General features: G+C 43.0%; 1 protein-coding gene across 1 annotated transcript in view; it reads left to right on the top strand.

Annotated features, from left to right (window-relative positions):
- Positions 1-15,164, top strand: part of LOC119405890 (protein O-mannosyl-transferase TMTC1) — a 100,485-nt gene extending 85,321 nt beyond the window's left edge. The window contains exons 9-18 of the mRNA XM_049419537.1: positions 1,019-1,186; positions 1,335-1,448; positions 2,622-2,765; positions 5,445-5,656; positions 6,417-6,552; positions 7,494-7,638; positions 11,220-11,357; positions 12,512-12,634; positions 13,429-13,506; positions 13,727-15,164. Coding sequence (XP_049275494.1) covers positions 1,019-1,186; positions 1,335-1,448; positions 2,622-2,765; positions 5,445-5,656; positions 6,417-6,552; positions 7,494-7,638; positions 11,220-11,357; positions 12,512-12,634; positions 13,429-13,506; positions 13,727-13,861 — 1,393 coding nt within the window. The 3' untranslated portion in view covers positions 13,862-15,164. The remainder of the gene's footprint in view (positions 1-1,018; positions 1,187-1,334; positions 1,449-2,621; positions 2,766-5,444; positions 5,657-6,416; positions 6,553-7,493; positions 7,639-11,219; positions 11,358-12,511; positions 12,635-13,428; positions 13,507-13,726) is intronic.
- The last annotated feature ends 1,818 nt before the right edge of the window (positions 15,165-16,982 follow it).

The following is a 16,982-nucleotide window of genomic DNA, read 5'->3' as shown; positions in this document are numbered from 1 at the left end:
GTGCGCTCAGATTGTATTTCTCCATATGTGCTACATTTATGTAGCATTTGTATTGCCGGCGTTTATTGTGTACACGCAGACACCAGTCTCTATATCAAAAAGCTCTTTCAAAGAGAAAGTAGATCGAAACGTTTGTTTTGCGAACCATTGTGTCCATCTATTTCTCGTTATTCTGGATGAGGCGCCTAAAAACTCGTTTCTACATGCTGCGAATCTCTTATTGCATCCCCCTACAGTAAATTGCCATAATGGTCGTTGCGTGCCTTTATTTATTTATTTATATATTTGCTAATCAGGGCTGTTGCATTTTCTATGAATACATCGCGTATTTTGGGCAGTATGCCATTCGCTTATGGCGATCGTCCATCACGTGATTTCTTTTCTTTTATAGGAATTTTTCCGCGGCGTTTTATTCACCATGCAGATGGTAGTTTGCTGTCTCGAACAATGGCATGCCTCGGCCTTCCACGAAAGCACCCAATATTCTGCTCGGAATTTTTGTGTGTGCTTGAGCGTGTGCCTTCACAAGTTCTTTCACTGGAGTTCGTTATGCCTTAGCACATACGTTTGTAACCACTTATTTCTCTCCCCGCTTGTCCGTCCCAATCTCTCAGCGGTTTCGTCCTCGTTAGTTGCTATGATAAATCAATCATGGCGTGGACGATTCGTTCAGTAGCCTGACAAAAATTGTCGACTGTTTTTATATTCTGATTAGCTAGTTGTTTTTCTTTTACTTCGGCAACAACTTGCCTCTTGTACTAATGCGTTTTGCGCTGTCATCAGGTTTCGAATTTCTATTTTTGTTTTGCTGTGCGTGCTTTATTTTGATTGCGCTCGTTTTGTCGAGCCTTTCAGTGGACATAAATACGCATTCCTCACCTTCTGAGGTTCATATAAACACCACAGAAATGCAGATTTTTATTGGTTTACTGGAGTACTCTCGAGCTTTTCTGTTTATTGTACCATTTAACTACTAGATGCTTCTGTTTTCGCTGCACTCGAATGCTCCTCATTACAGCATCGGCGTGACTCTACTGGTGGCCGAAGGATTGTTCCGCCTCCACACGCGCTGCTCGCGAGCGCTCCGGTGGTGCACTACATTCCTCTGCTTCATTGTGGTGCTGCTTTTTGCGGCACGCACCTGGAACCGGAATGGTGCCTGGGCATCCAGAGAGGCCTTGTTCGAGTAAGTTAAATTCGTACACTGTTTTCGCCTGTAATTCAAGTTAGTTATGTTGTGTTCTTCAAATGCTCAACAAGAGTCGATGTTACCTTCTCTTCTATTGTTTTAAATATATGTATACAAGGTGAGCAATGCATCCTAACTATTCCAGATCGGGCATTAGGGACCTTCCAGGAAACGCAAAGTTGCATTACAATTACGCCAATCTGCAGAAGGACATAGGCAACTCTGACTTGGCCATTAAACACTACAGGCTGGCAATCGAGTGAGTCCCTTGTTGCTATAATTTTTTCACACCTCTACTTATATGTAGTACCAGCTGTTGTCTTGACAGGCTGTTTCTTTATTATTTATTTATTGGTTGAAGATGAAATGCTTTTAGCTCCGCTTGTCGGTGGCCTTCAAGTTACCTTGATGCGAAAACCAGCGTCTTTATTCGGGCCCTCAAAAGAGGTCATGCGAGCACGAAAATGAGACATCCGGGCATTCAAACGAGGTAATCTGGACACTCAAACGACATCACCTGAGCATCGTTACGAGAAAAAAGGTTATCAACCGGGCAACTAGCGAAAAGTTAAAAAGAAAGCGATCACTCGTCGCTAGCCCTTTCTACAGAACCGCATACATCCGCTAGGGGCGGCCCAAGCAAAATTTAAATAGGAACTTCACTGTTTTAACGAAGGCTGGTTAAACGGTGGAGCTGGTGGCATCACAGTGCTAGGCATGGTCTCTATCGCTGCAAACGAGGCCATACACATTTTCCTCCTGCTCTCCCAACCAAATGCCTTCCACGAATCTTTCTTTCTTTCTTTCTTTCTTTCTTTCTTTCTTTCTTTCTTTCTTTCTTTCTTTCTTTCTTTCTTCTTCTTTCTTTCTTTCCTTCTTCTGTCTGTCTTTCTTTCTTTCTTTCTTTCTTTCTTTCTTTCTTTCTTTCTTTCTTTCTTTCTTTCTTTCTTCTTTCTTCCTTCTTTCTGTCTGTCTTTCTGTGTTTCTTTCTCTCTTTCTTTCATTCTTTCTTCCTTTCTTTCTTTCTTTCATTCTCTCTTTCTTTCTTTCTCTCTTTCTTTCTTTCTTTCTCTCTTTCTTTCTTTCTGCCTTTCTGTCTTTCTTTCTTGCTTTTTCTTCTCCTTCTTTCTCTTCCTATGGCACATAGGCATTTTCCCGCGGATTATTTAATTTTTAGACGACCAGTGGTGAGTAGTGGGGCTTGTCCTATTTTTGTGGCGCATACCCGCTAGGAGCTGCAAACGCTCTCCGGAGAGTTACCTGGACCGTATAAAACAGCTCTGCCGTTAAAGATATTGCTTGTTATTATCGTTATTGATGACTTTTCTTGAGCTGACGATGACGTTAACTGTTTACTGTAACGGACAAAACAAAAAAAATCAGGCCTAATCCAACAGGGTAGGCTGAGAATTGTTGCTGCTCCTTTGCGCAGGTTGTGGCCAGATCACGCCAGCGCGCACAATAACTTGGGCACTGTGCTGACGTCGGCCGAAGTATCTGAACATCACTTCCGGTACGCCTTGCATGTCAACCCAAACCACCCAGGGGCTCATTTCAACCTCGCCAATATCTACAGGTACGTATGACGTTCTCGTTTGTGAAGCATGCTACGCAGTGGCGTTATCATAGTCAAATAGTTAGAGAAGCGCGTTTATGAGAACGCGAATTGCAGATTGGTAAGACTGGCTCGTAACCATAAGAGGATTGGAGCAAAATATGTTATGTCTAAGATTACTGCGTGAACCGGTGCAATTTAGCAAGTGTTTGACAGTACCTCGCTATTTGAAAAACAAGAGAGCAGGGTAATCATACACTAAACAGAAACTCGGTGATACATATGTAATAAAATAAAGTCAAATGGACTTTTAGCGTACTTTGCAGCTCTTTTCGCTGATAGAGTTGTTCACAATACCTCAGATCGACGTTTACAAATGAATTATTTCTCTGTTCTCTTCATAGGTACTTTGTGTGTGCTTTTGCATTAGAAGGAATGATAAAAATTATAAACTTCATTATAACTAAAGTAGCTGCTTTCTAGACAGAACCTTATGAGCATTAAAACCAAAATAGGATATTAGTGGACATCGAAGCATTTATCAATTTAGGGCCATAAGGTGTACTTTCAGGGTATTGTAAGAAAGCGTGAACGCAGCCCTGTGTCGCTGGAGTAACACAGTTCCTCGCTTGGCAGGACGCGGGTGTAACGTGCATCAACTTTACATCACAATATTCCTTGTTCCAGTCGAGATTTCTCGAAGAAGTGCGCTCTCTTACCACATGGCTAAGCGATCAGCGTCACGAAAGAATCCCCGCCTTTCTGTTATCTCCTGTCTCTACCTCTCGTGCGATAGCAGTCATAAAATCTGCCGCAGTGTATAAGACAGGACTACAGAATATTGATACAGAACTATCGATGGTACTATCGATAGCTGAGTCACCATCAAACTATCGATGGTGAAAAATACTATCGATAGCGCTATCGATAGTTAAAAATTCGATGGTACTATCGATAGTATAAAATAACAGCCCCGACTCACTGCAGAATAAACTTGGTTCCCCGCACGCGTGGAACATAGTGGAGCCGGAGGAGCAGGCTCAGGGGCAAGAAAGTTGACATGATGGTGTTCTTCAGCAGGGTGATTTGCTGAAACATCATAAAGTGAAACTGGTCAGCTGTAGCGGAAAGGAAGACTTTACATGTGATGGGACTGCGCGGCTTCAAATTGATATTCCAATTTATGATTTCAAAATAAAAAGATATCAAGAAGTTAATTGTAAGGTGTAACTGGTTGCTTTTGGATACGATTTTATTGATGGATATATTCCGCCATTTTCACTGCGGAAATAATTTATTTCTCTGCCAAAAATTGCTCATAAATTAAGCGAAGCTGGTAGTAGGCTATCACAAATATTTTGGCAATATGGCCGGCCAGCAACCGCATCATTATTCCCACCACTATCGATAGTATTGTCACGTGGTTGTGACGGTGAAGAATGCTGCAGCAAGACTGGGAAATACGGAGCTCGTTATTTGGGCGAACTTGTGCCCAGAAAATCAAAACTCAAAATACAAGCGATACATGCTGCGCACTGATACCGGCGAGAGCAGTCGTCAGCCGTCGAGTAATCTGATCATCGGTGGAACGCGTCGTCCTTTATACATCAGTCATCAAACCTTTCAGCGCTATTGCTGGTGTCCGCGTAAACACTCGCATAAACTTGACTATTCGCGTCCAGCGCGTGATCTTAACAGAATAACCTGAAACAATTGTGAAGCTTCTCAAACATTACGGCACGGTCTGCGTCAAACGTTGCTAAAAGTCTTGGTAGGTGAAACCCGAATACGTCAAAACAGAGCAATAAACACGCGTGGTAGTAACATCGCTATAGTAATATTAACGATGGTACTACCGATTGCACTATCGATAGTGTGTCGATCGTAGCACTATCGATAGTTTGTTTACACTATCGATAGTTTCAAGAAAACTATCGATACTATCGATAGTCAGTTTAGCGATAGTTCTGCATCACTACTACAGAAACTGCTTTTTATGTGATGATCGTTTTCCGGCTGCTAATAAATAGATAAGTAAATAAATAAATGCAATAAGTAAGAGCACGCGCCATATTGTTGCCTACTGCCGCAAATTCCTTCCGCTTTTCATAAGCAGTTGGGCTATTGTGAACTTGCATTTAAGCACATGACTATCACTTTGTCGGGTATAAACCGAAATCCAGTATTAAAAAGGAACTTGCGCTACTCTTAATGTTGACACTGTGTTCATAGAGAAGTGTAGTGGTTGGGTTGTAATCTCCGACCCTGGATTCAAAACCACAATTTTTATTGACGATATTACCGCTATATTGTTATTCCATGACACATTGACTTGTAAGAAGGATAGATCGTTTACCTAGTGGCACGCATTCATGATAAAAGAAGGTAGGCGTGTAGATACGGACACCAGAGAAGAGATCAAGGCAACACACGTTTCTTGTGTTGTCTTGATATCTTTTCTTGTGGCCCTATCTACACGCCTAGCTTCTTTTAACGAGGATTTCCTTATTATCTGCCCAAAATTTCATCTATCCTACAGTGAGCATTTGCTTCATACCAAATAAGAACAATACATCCTGTCTTTTCATTCTTTTTGTGCCTTGTGTCCGTGCGCTGCTTCACACGTAAAGGTGAACTATCACCAACTCGCCCAACTTTCAACTTTACTGGACAAAACATCCGTTGATTTACCACGTGCAGCAAGAAGGGCCAAAAGGAGGTTGCAAGAACCCTGCTGGAGCGCGCGGTAGAGCTTGATCCCGATTTCTGCGAGGCGTACTCGTCACTTGCTGCACTCGCCGATGAAAAGGGAGACCTCGCTGAAGCTGAGAGGCTGCACCTGATGGCGCTAACCAGCGACGACAGAAATGCCGACGCCCGGAACAACTACGGGACATTTCTTCAATCACACGGTGAGGCCAGCGTTACAGTGACTTGTACACTTGTACAAATTTTTCTTGTTTATTTATTTTACCCGCAGGGCCAACTGACATTACAGAGGGGAGGGCATTGTTTTAGAAAAATATTTGAACAAGAAGTAGTCAGTACAGTTAATTCGCAGAAATAAAGCTCGTAGTATCAAATTTTAGCTAATACATAAAAAAAAGCCTACTCATACAATGTTAGCCAAAGCATTACGTAACTTGCCGTTACCATTTTTTTAACCAACTAAATACCGAGTAAATCTTCTGATAAGCAATCGCTAGACGAAATCAGCTCCACCTTATAACAACAGCCACTCTAACACATAGTAGGTTTCCCGTGCTGCGATCAGAATTTATACGTGTTAAATCGACCGTAATGTGAAGGCCGGGCACGTTTCGTTGTATAATACTTCGAGGATACATCGTCTGCTTGGATGTCATGCGGTGTTATTAATTATTTAAGCGTAATAAGGCTCCAGGAAGCCGTTATATTAAAGCATCATGAGGTGCTCTCACATGGCACGTGTGCTGACGCTAATATAAAACACCTGGTTTACTTCGAAATTCAAACGGGACAGAGGTTCAAGAGAAGATGGAGTCAAAAATCCTTCAAGAAGGGCTATGGTTGAACTCCAGAGACACCCGTTGTTCGAGGATTTTTCATCTCTAGTTTAACCTGGATTAGTCGCTGGTATATTCTGCTTTTTCTTGCGCTTATTCACGTAACCATCTGCCCTTTTCTGTACAGGCCGAGCTGAAGAGGCCATAGCACAGTACCAACACGCTCTCGACATCCAAAAAAACCACACCGTGGCACTCTTCAACGCGGCAAAAAGCCTTCGGAGCATGAACCTCAATATGCAGGCCGAAAGCCTCTACAAGAGGTAAGCTGCGAGATTATACTTACAGCCGTCCTTCCTCCACAGAACTACGCTAACTAATGAACTCCACTCGTGTCGTGACAATTTTCTACCAGCGTGACATCAGCGCTCACCTGAAAAAAAAAAAAGATATGCTGAGTTCATTTCTCTGCACGCTCCTTTACAGCTTATATATATTCTCTATAGCTCAAGAACCGTAACAACCTCGTGCAATGCCTCAAATAATAATTTTCTCCCGTGCCCGATTCGGCGGGCCAAGCCTCGACAGGCATTTAAAACAAGGGAGCATCGATTCAAAATTGTCGCAAACGAAACATTGTCGGTATATAGAGCGTGCTTATCAAAGGCCATTGACTGGGTCCATATCGTGAGGGGGAAAATTTGAATAGGATAGCTTGACAGAGTGTTCGTTTTCCAATGCTGGCTTCCTCGCGTAATGCTCCCTCGTAGTTCATTTTCTGCGCGTTGATGCTCCCTATGGCGTTCTAGCCCTTTGGATAGAAGTGGACGCGTCAGTACGGCAGTGCTCTGGCGCTAGCGTTCTAAAGAGTGCTTCAGTTGTACTCAGTCGGGTAACACAGATGTTCACCATTCACACCGTCCATTTGAATGAAGGAGCTACTGAGGAACGTCCATTGTCGCATGACGTCACAGATCTGGAAGCGAATTTCTCAACCATGTTAACATACTCGTGTTGCTACTCTTGGCATCCTACAAAATATTTGTGCAACAAAGCTTGTCAGCGTTGTTTTTACCCCATGTAACGAATGGCGGCGTATCGCAAATATGAGGCTGCTGCTACTAAAAAAACTGGTGAATCCATTAGAAGCAGCCCCATGATATATAAGTTGCTGTTAAACCAACTCCAATTGGGTATAGTGGCTTACCTTTCACAGTTTCAATGTTCTTGATAATGTTTTCTTTGCTTCTTTTTTGACGGACAGGGCCCTCGCTGTTGAACCGGATCCACAGGTAATGGACAATCTGGCTGTGTTCTACGTCAATGCTGGTCGCCTGGATGAGGCAAGACAGCTGTTTGAGGAAATCGATCGGATTTTCCCGGAGGACCGTGAAAGCAAGGTTCACCATGTGAGTCGCGTACGGCAAGCGGAACTTTGAGTTCAGCAATTCAACATTTATAACACCTAGTATGTTGGCACCGTTAGGCAGTGCCGACTGCTCCTTTTCACATGGGGGAAACATTAGACTAGAAATTGAGCGGCAAGTCCGCCGCGGTGGTATAGCGGTTACGGTGCTCGGCTGCTGACCCGAAAGTCGCGGGTTCGATCCCGGCCGCGGCGGTCGTATTTTGATAGAGGCGAAATGGTAGAGGCCCGTGTACCTAGATTTAGGTGCACGTTAAAGAACACCAGATGGTCGAAATTTCCGGAGCCCTCCACTACGGCGTCTCTCATAATCATATCGTGGTTTTGGGACGTAAAACCCCAGATATTATTATTATATATTATTATTAAATTGAGCGGCAATTTTCGCTCTTTCTTGAATACTAGCTCACTTAGACGCAAACTTTGTCCTCCTTTGTACTATTTGCCATCATGCGCGATGCTTGAAAGCAACAACAAAAACAAAAAAAAACGCCAGGCCTTTGCGAAAAGCGCAACACAGTCACAGCGAAAGCTGGAAGAGCGGCCCGTTGCAAACTCGCTTGGGGCTACTAATACAAGTACCCTAGCAAGGTACCCACTACGCCATAAATCATAATTTTTCTGAAGTTGGGAAGCACCCACTACGCCATTATCCGTCATTCTGCGGAGAAGCGAGGTACCAGCTATACATCTGTAACGTATCATGTCACTGTGTTGATGCTGCATGACGATCAATAATTATGGCTGAGCTCTTTGTAATGGGTTGGAAGTTTTAAACGACCCGCTAGTTATGTAATTCGCATTGTGTGACACCCGGTCGCTATTGTACTCTCCTACCACCCTATATGACATACGTTAACGTGTGAAAGAGGGAGAGAGAGGGGGCAAGAACTTTACTGAGGCCCTGAGGAAATGGTATATAGGGGCCTTATGGGCTTCCTTGGCAACCAAAGAAGTGCACTTGCGATTAACCCACCGCGCAGTAAATGATCATGGTGGCGTGGCGTAATTGTCTAAGGCAGCGAGCTGCGGAGCGAGGGATCGCAGGTTCGAATCCCCGGTCGAGCGCTTCGGAAATATTTGCTTGTGAAATATTTTTTTCTTTGTGACTTTTATTTATATTACATGCATATACATATCCGGGGCATGACTGCGACAGTGAAAATCCGCCGAGAGTGTCCATATAATTGCTATTGCAATAACAAGTTCCATCCACGGGGGTCGAGCCCACGACCTTTCGGTCCGCGACAACAGATGCCTGGCACGCTATCCACTGCGCCACGGTCACACACTCTGGAATGTTTACGAACGCGCCGTTTACATCTCGCACTTTCGTCTCACACTGATCTAGATCGGCGGAGTGCTGTCGCCGTCTGGGAGCGGTAAAGTGAAGTAATGCATTTTGACCATAGCCTCCGTGATTAGCTCCCGCAACGCTTCGTTTCTCTGCGTCCATCTCATTCGGCGCGTTTCCAATAGGAGAAGAGCAATGTTTTCAGTGCCTTAACACACCGCGAGGATGCGACGTTAGCCCAGGCTTACACCCGTAGTAAAAATAGTAGCTCTGCAACACGCGCCTACGTCGCCTGGGTGTAATGGCGCGTTCCCCGCTTACGCTCGCCCCGAGAAAAACGCGGCCGGGCTAGAGGGTAGACCCCACGCGCGTTGCGTTTCCCCTTAGCCACGCCGTGGTGTTCAATAACCCTTTAACATGATGCGGTATGCCGCATGCTGAAGTTCTGCGTCCAATAAGCGACTTCACATAAAAAACAGCGCTAAAAACGGCGGACAAGAGAAAGAAGGACACAGACGGCGGCGCTGAATTGCCCTATCACAAAAAGAAATTGATTTTCTTCAGAATGCTTACACACGTGAGGCTCATGGCGATGATTATGTTCCATAGGTTTTCACTGTTTTTATCTTTTTATTTGTTGTTCCTATATTTGTCAGATACCGTACAAGTATATATTGCGCGGTGCTAGCAAATAAATCTTGTTGTAAGTCAGCGCCGCCGTCTGTGTCCTTCTTTCTCTTGTCCGCCGTTTTTAGCGCTGTTTTTTATGTGAAGTATGTCGTACCAACTCGCCCAAGCAACCACTTTAACCAATAAGCGACGCTGTTCTGGCGGTCACACCGCTTTCTCTGATTACGCTCTGACAGCTCGCTACTACAGCTATCACAAACTTTTGTTTAGTCGTCGATTATGGACGTTATTCGTCGGGATGGAGATCTGCCACCAAGTGTCAACGTGGGTGCATCCACGTTAAACGTTGCTGTAACTGCCGAACACTAATAGACATTGTGCAAGCTCCCTTATATCGATCTTATATCTATTTTATGTGCAGGAAACATTCAGTTACTTCTGTAGAGACACATTTTACTTTCGTGTTATACCGATTCTTCTGAAGGAGGAATCAACCATGTGTTTTGTTAACTATTTTCATTTATCTTGAATTTTCGCTCACGGACGACGCTGAGTTTTCGCTCACAACCAACAACGCCGACGCCGACACCAGAATATCTGCGAAACAGTCTCTTTAACGCTACCACATTAAAATTAGCGCAGTTTTCCTATACGCATCCTGGCTCATTGCCTCGTAAATATAAAAAGTTGTAAAGCGCCTGCTGAAAGACAACTGAAGAAGCATAAAACTCTTCATCATTGTCGATATCTATCTATCTATCTATCTATCTATCTATCTATCTATCTATCTATCTATCTATCTATCTATCTATCTATCTATCTATCTATCTGTCTGTCTGTCTGTCTGTCTGTCTGTCTGTCTGTCTGTCTGTCTGTCTGTCTGTCTGTCTATCTATCTATCTATCTATCTATCTATCTATCTATCTATCTATCTATCTATCTATCTATCTATCTATCTATCTATCTATCTATCTATCTATCCAGAGAGGGAAGAGGAAAAAAGTATTTTGCAATACATGCGAGTATTTAAGACATTTGTTGTTATGGAAGTCTGATAAAAAGGCAATACAAATTCGTATCTTGGAGCCGGAAAACATGGCGCGGTCAGCAGATTATCAGAGTTTTACCCAACCATAAATCCATGTCGAGCAAAGCTGCCGAACTTCTATTGTTGACACCTCCGGCACTATGCACACATTCAAAAACTTTTGTCTTGTAACGAAACTTTCAAGGAAAGTTCTGGTTTTAGAAGAACTTACGTTATGTCAGCTCAGTGTCGAAGAGTACTAAACATTTCTAGATGCTGGTAAATGAACTCTCATTCCAGCAGGGTACACGTTGAGAGAAGGTGTCAACACATTCACTATTGTATGAAAGTAATATTCAGATATGAGCACAATATTTTTAAAAGAAGAGGTCATTTTTCAAATTGTTGTGAAATGCATGCTACTGTAGAGATTGTGGGACCACAATAACTGCTTAAGCGGGCAGCATTCATACATTTTAAATGGGCTTTCTTAAATAAATAAATACGCGTATAAATAAATCCGTAATCATGCGAAGGCAATAAATTGTTGCTGCTCTTGACATGCAATCATGAACAAGCAGTGTACATTGTTTTATTTGATCTTCATTTTCAGGCTCAGCTTCTGATTCGGCTACGAAGTTTTCGAGCAGCCGAGGACCTCCTGCTAGATGTGATCCAGCACAACAGCACTGACAGAGGAGCATTGCACACGGCCGCCCTTTTATACAACCACATAAACCGCACAGTCGAGGTACTCGTTGCCTTAGGTCAAATTGCTTTATAATTGCGTTTTGTATGTGTGCAAGCAAATCGTTTGTCTCTGCACAGAAGATGACGTTAAACCCCAGATATTATTATTATTATTTTAGAAAATGAGTTGCCTGCCGATGTGTTCGTTGCGTGCGCGTGCTTAAGATCATCTTTATTTCTTTCTCCCATACCAGTGCTCACAGAAACGTATCGGTGGCCCTTGCGTGTCTCCAGAATTTGCATAACGTAATAGTATGGGTAATCTAGCAGTTTCTGCACCAACGCCACCTGGCGTACCGTCCAGATAACGTCATTTTCACGAGAATATTATTAGTTCATATTTTCTCCTTAGACGTTTGTAAAAATCATCTTGTACGTGCATGGAATTTTGTCTTTAATGTGATATTTATATGAGGCAGCTAGCAGTATTCGGGGTATTAAAAGTGAAAGATAATTTATTTACTCTAGAGTGTCCAAATTGTTGACCAGGGCATGAATTGGCCACGTTTGAGTTGCAGCTTTTGAATCGATATGTGATTCGCTGGATTTATCAGACACGCTTCTTAAGCATTTGCGGTTGGTGAATAATTATTAGTTCAAGTACATTCTCGGGGTCTGCTCTTACCAACACAGTACTATTGAAAAGACCGTACAAACTGCTTGAATTGCCGTTTAATTTGCCGGAAATTTATATATTAATAGCTCTGTCACACTTTAAGAAAGTATTTTGTATCTCTTCATTATATATGAATGCAGAATATGCTGTTTGTATACGACATTGCAATTAATTTGCATAATTATTGTGTTTATTGCTGTTGCACGTTTTCCCCTTCCAGTGCTCACTATCACTATTACGGTATAGCTTTTTTTGCTCATGTTACAAATCTAGAAATTTCGCTATGTTTAAAAAAACTTCCGTTTCTCTCAACGTCAAGTATTTTTGTATGTTTCATGACTCGCATGTGCACGTATGCTGCCGTTTTCACGGTGACATGACCAAGTCAGATAATTATAGAGCACGTTCGCACGTATCCCGAGAGAGTTCCCTAAGCTGTCCTGAATAAAATTAATGAATGAAGGAACTGCTGGGCGTTCCAGTACTTATCTCTAATGATAAGCATATCAGTGAGCACGGGGTTTTTAATGCTATTGCAGGCACTGGACTACATATTGAAGGCTCTGAAGCTGTGTGATGTTGACGACCTGCTTTGTGCAAGAATACACAGCGATCATGGTGACATACTGAAGGACTTGGGCGACCTCAGCTCGTCGGCACAGGTTGACACATTCGATGTGACATTCTTTATTAAATTAATGAATACGGGTTTTCATGCGCGAAGTAGCTTGCACGAATTATTGACATTCCGAATGCCGGAGCAAAGCTCATAATCCTGTATAAAGCCTTAATTTTGTTTCTGTACATTCTGTCAAAACCCGTATTGATGCATTTATTTTTACATAATTTCGCGAAGGTAGAGGCGTGCATACATAAGAACAAAATGAGGGAAAATAATATAAAAAACATGCTCTTATTTCAGAAGCCGGTATTGATCAAATTCGATATTTTCTTAAATCTCACTGCATTTTTACACGGAGTTCATCGATTTTCTGACATAACGGTGTGGACTAAATTTAAGTTAAAAGAATAAGCATTTTACGAATATATCATAGCACGTTGTAAATACTTATATTCTTGGTCATATAATTCTCAATTGTTATAGATTTAACATAATTTCGACGAAAACACAAATCTTCCATATCATCGCACCTTGCATAGTACAAACAATATCGTTAGACGTTTACGATGTACACGTGTTGCCTCGTTAAATATGTAAAAACTACCGAAAGTTTTTCTCTGCATATGTGCAAGAAAAACGGAAATAAATGTCGACGAGACGCAGATTCCTTATGAATTTGCGTCCTTACATAGTCCGGTTGCCAGATTTGCATATCAAAGCGCAGGCTTCAAATCATTTCGTTATCACACAATACATCTGTTTTTTTGATATATTAACATGTATGAAAAACAGGTAAAGCTCTGAAACAACCGTTCATTCTGTTTTCTGCTTCAGAGTTACGAAGTCGCCATTCGCCTTGACCCTGATCTCGCACACGCTCATCTGAACCTTGCTGTGATCAAACACTTGGAGGTGAGTATTGATGTTCCGAACTTTGGGGAAGCATTCATTTGCCGATTTGATCATGCGTCAGCAATCATAATATGCAAGAAAGCACACAGCACTTTACTGATTATTCCTTATTTCTTCATTTGCAACGACTGCGCTTGAGCTTAAAACAATAGTTATGCAATACAACACCCTTTGCATGCGTTCGTTTAGCCAACACATTGTGGTACGCATTGTTTTCCAGAGTGACTACCCAGGTGCATTTCGACACTACCAAGTGGCCCTGTCTCTGGACCCAAAGAACAAGCTCATCATAGACAACATGGCCAAGTTGAGGCGACGAATCACGAGGTCACTGCCTTTCCACGACTGCGTTTAGTGCTGACGCGTCATCGGAGTGCATTTACTGTGCCGCTTCTCTGCGTATAGACATTGACGCTTCGGCGACACCTCTTCACCTGCATTCACAGTGTACTGCTTTCTATGTTTCGCAAACTTTGTGAGTCAGCATGCAGACGTCCGGTTAGTTCACTCAAACAGTAGAACGATGGTATCCGGACTCGTCATTAGGAATTGGTGTTCTAGGTGTATGTACTGCATAAAATGTGCTTCGGAACATCCCGTCCCGTTCAACAGTGATGATAGAGCCACCCCCGAGCGGGCTGTGAAATTTTCTTTTGGTCGTTTTCTAGACGTGCTTTACTTTAGAAGCCGTTCAACTTTACCGGATCCAAATGACGCGGTATATCCGCTTCTTGAAAATTTACATTATATTTTTGATGCCGCGGCACCATATCACCGTGCTGGTTTCCAGTCTTATTAAATTTGCTACCGGTTCAGTGAAGGACTTCTGAGATTTTTTACAGTCTCGAGTGTTTTGTTTATGTTGCGAAGGTAAAATATTACTCCACAACAGTTTCGCCCCCACATTCAGGATTACAGGAAAGCTTTCAGACGGATGTTGTGGACTTTTAAACAGAATGTGAATAATTGTTAGTGGTGACTACGGTTCCCTGGTTATGTACGCTTGTCCTTACACTATTCCAAGCAGAAAGGAAAAACATTGACAAGTCTTGCTTACTGATTGTGCCATGTGTGTCATCCTATTTGTCTGCCGCCTCCTTGCCACGACCTCTGCGGGCTGCTGTTGTGGAAAGTACCACTTCTTCGAGCAGTGGCGTAAGACTATGCAACAACGTGCCTAGATTTCCGACTCTTAGTGATGTTAGCGTGTGCGCCATTGCAACGTAATTCTCTCAAAGTGTGACAGATTTGCTCAGATGTGGTTGCTGTGACTGAATCGTTGTGTGTGTCGTCTCGTGGAAGTTTACGAATTAAGCGAAGTCGGAATGCAACAGCGGAGACATGCGAGATGTCATGAAGTAAAATGTAGGACGTCATCATCGCGATGAAGGACGCATAAGCATTGAGTGTGTTCGTGTGGCCTGCAACATGTCTGCAAGACCTGTGTGTGTTCCGCTTTCCGAGATGCAATGCAAGCAGGTGTCCTGAGCTGCTGAGTGACGTGTCTGCTAGTGTAAATTGCAAGGTTTTTTTTTTTTGTTTTTTGTTCAGGAGGGTGGGAAGGAAGGTAGGGGCACCATCGCGCTTAGAGCGACATGGAGTTGAGCTAGTTGGTACGAATTCGAGATAAAAGGAGACTACGCATGTAGACACGCGCACATGGGAAGAGGTAAAAAAAAAACAAAAAACGTCGTGTTCGTGTTGCCTTGCTCTATTTTGTGTCCGTGTCGGCACGCATACATTATTTTACCTTCGTGGTATTGCCCAGTGAAGGGTTTTTTTTTTTTTTTGGGGGGGGGGGGGGATAACATTTGTTTTACTTTTGACTCTGTCGTTTTAACAAATGCGCGATGGAATATTTTTCTTGGTCTTTGCAATGTTTACAGGTCGATGAATATTTGATGGCACAGCAAGAAATTAGGTGTTTTTACATTACTGAGTTCTCTCAGCCTTCTGCGTTGTACAGTCGAGCTAGGTATGCTAAAGACCGCTCGTAACACTGTACGGTATCCAACCGCAATAATAAGCAGTGACAGTCTCGCATAAACGCTTACGCAGCCAGCGTTTAAACAGCAGCATATAGTTATGCGACAGCAACCGCATTATCTTCGTACAACTTAGAGCATCGCAAATAAATGGCTACGTATGGTAAGGTAAGGCTGTTACCTTTAACATGGCCAGTTGGAAGAAACGAACGATTGCTCAAGTTCATACTTGTGATGCGACGGAGCAAACAGGGCTCCTTAGGCTATGCCAGGCCCGTTTTGTTCAGTCTACCGGAGACAATGCCATCACATTTCTTGTGCAACTGCGTGAAAATTTTGTGATATTTTGTTGGCGTAACACTGTGCGTACGTGCCCTTTGTATGATGTAAACAGGCTGCCCAAAATTACCGGTCAGCTTTAAGCTGTTCTCACCCACCGTACTTCGCCGCAACAAAATCTTTGTCGTGGTAATCGTGCACCTTAGGTGTTTATCGTATCCAAAACGTTTCACGCGCCCAATATGTTGCCTTCCTTCCACTGCAGCTGCATAACAGCGTCCTGATTGCTGGAAGAGCTTGCAAGAGCCGTTACTTGCATCGCCTTATTTTACCGGAGCCTAGCAAGGGTAGCTCTCCTTTTAGAAGGGTGTTTTACTTTGTGAATAATTTCGATAATTGTCGAGAGTGCTAAGTGTTCAGACATTATTGCTTGCCGACGAGGAATCATCCCAACTGATGTACTTATATAGCCCACGAGAAATGATGTCATCGAGCCGTATGAGATTTTTGTGTATAGTTTTGAGTCTACGGAAAAAGTCATAGTTTTTCTGACCGTCAGATAACTCAACCTCCCGTTTCGTAGAGTTATTTTTATTGTATCCCAATGAACTGAAATGGTCCATGTCTGTGCTCCGTATGCATGCATGTCTGTCATCGCATGTACCAGAGTGTCATTGTTGGCGTTAACGATTCACAATGAATGACTGAGTGTTATTGGTGCGTAAACAAGCTTGTAGATGTCATGCTGTCATTTCACCCCACACGTGAAAAAAAACGAGGCCTTCATGAAATCCTGTCGTGTTTTCAATTGCCTTTTCTGATATACCGTATTTTGATTTTTTGATAAAGCGCGCGTCTCCACCTCCAGTTCGGCCCAGTGCCGGTTTTGAGCGTGCGCCTCGAAAGTTATCTCTTCTACAAGCTCACCTACTTTATATGCGAGAATCTCTTGCTTGTCATGGTTAAGAAATTTGGCTTCTTTACACTGATGCTGCAAAGCGTATTAAGGTCAAGCTACCTTACAGGACTGTAGACAATTGCCCCCGTGCAGGTGGGTCACCACTGCGCCACGCACGTCCACCTGTCCTTTCTTCGTCGTTGTGTAGTCCTTCAGTAACTCTTACACTAAGCGCATTCCAACGCGAACGTGCCGATCGGTATTCATAGGAATACTGAAATCATTGGTGAACTGTTTTCTTAGCGTTCTTATAC

The sequence above is a fragment of the Rhipicephalus sanguineus genome, chromosome 9, assembly GCF_013339695.2.
Source record: "Rhipicephalus sanguineus isolate Rsan-2018 chromosome 9, BIME_Rsan_1.4, whole genome shotgun sequence".
Taxonomy (NCBI): domain Eukaryota; kingdom Metazoa; phylum Arthropoda; class Arachnida; order Ixodida; family Ixodidae; genus Rhipicephalus; species Rhipicephalus sanguineus.
Note: the sequence above shows the minus strand (reverse complement) of the source record. Positions and strands in the feature narration are given on the sequence as shown.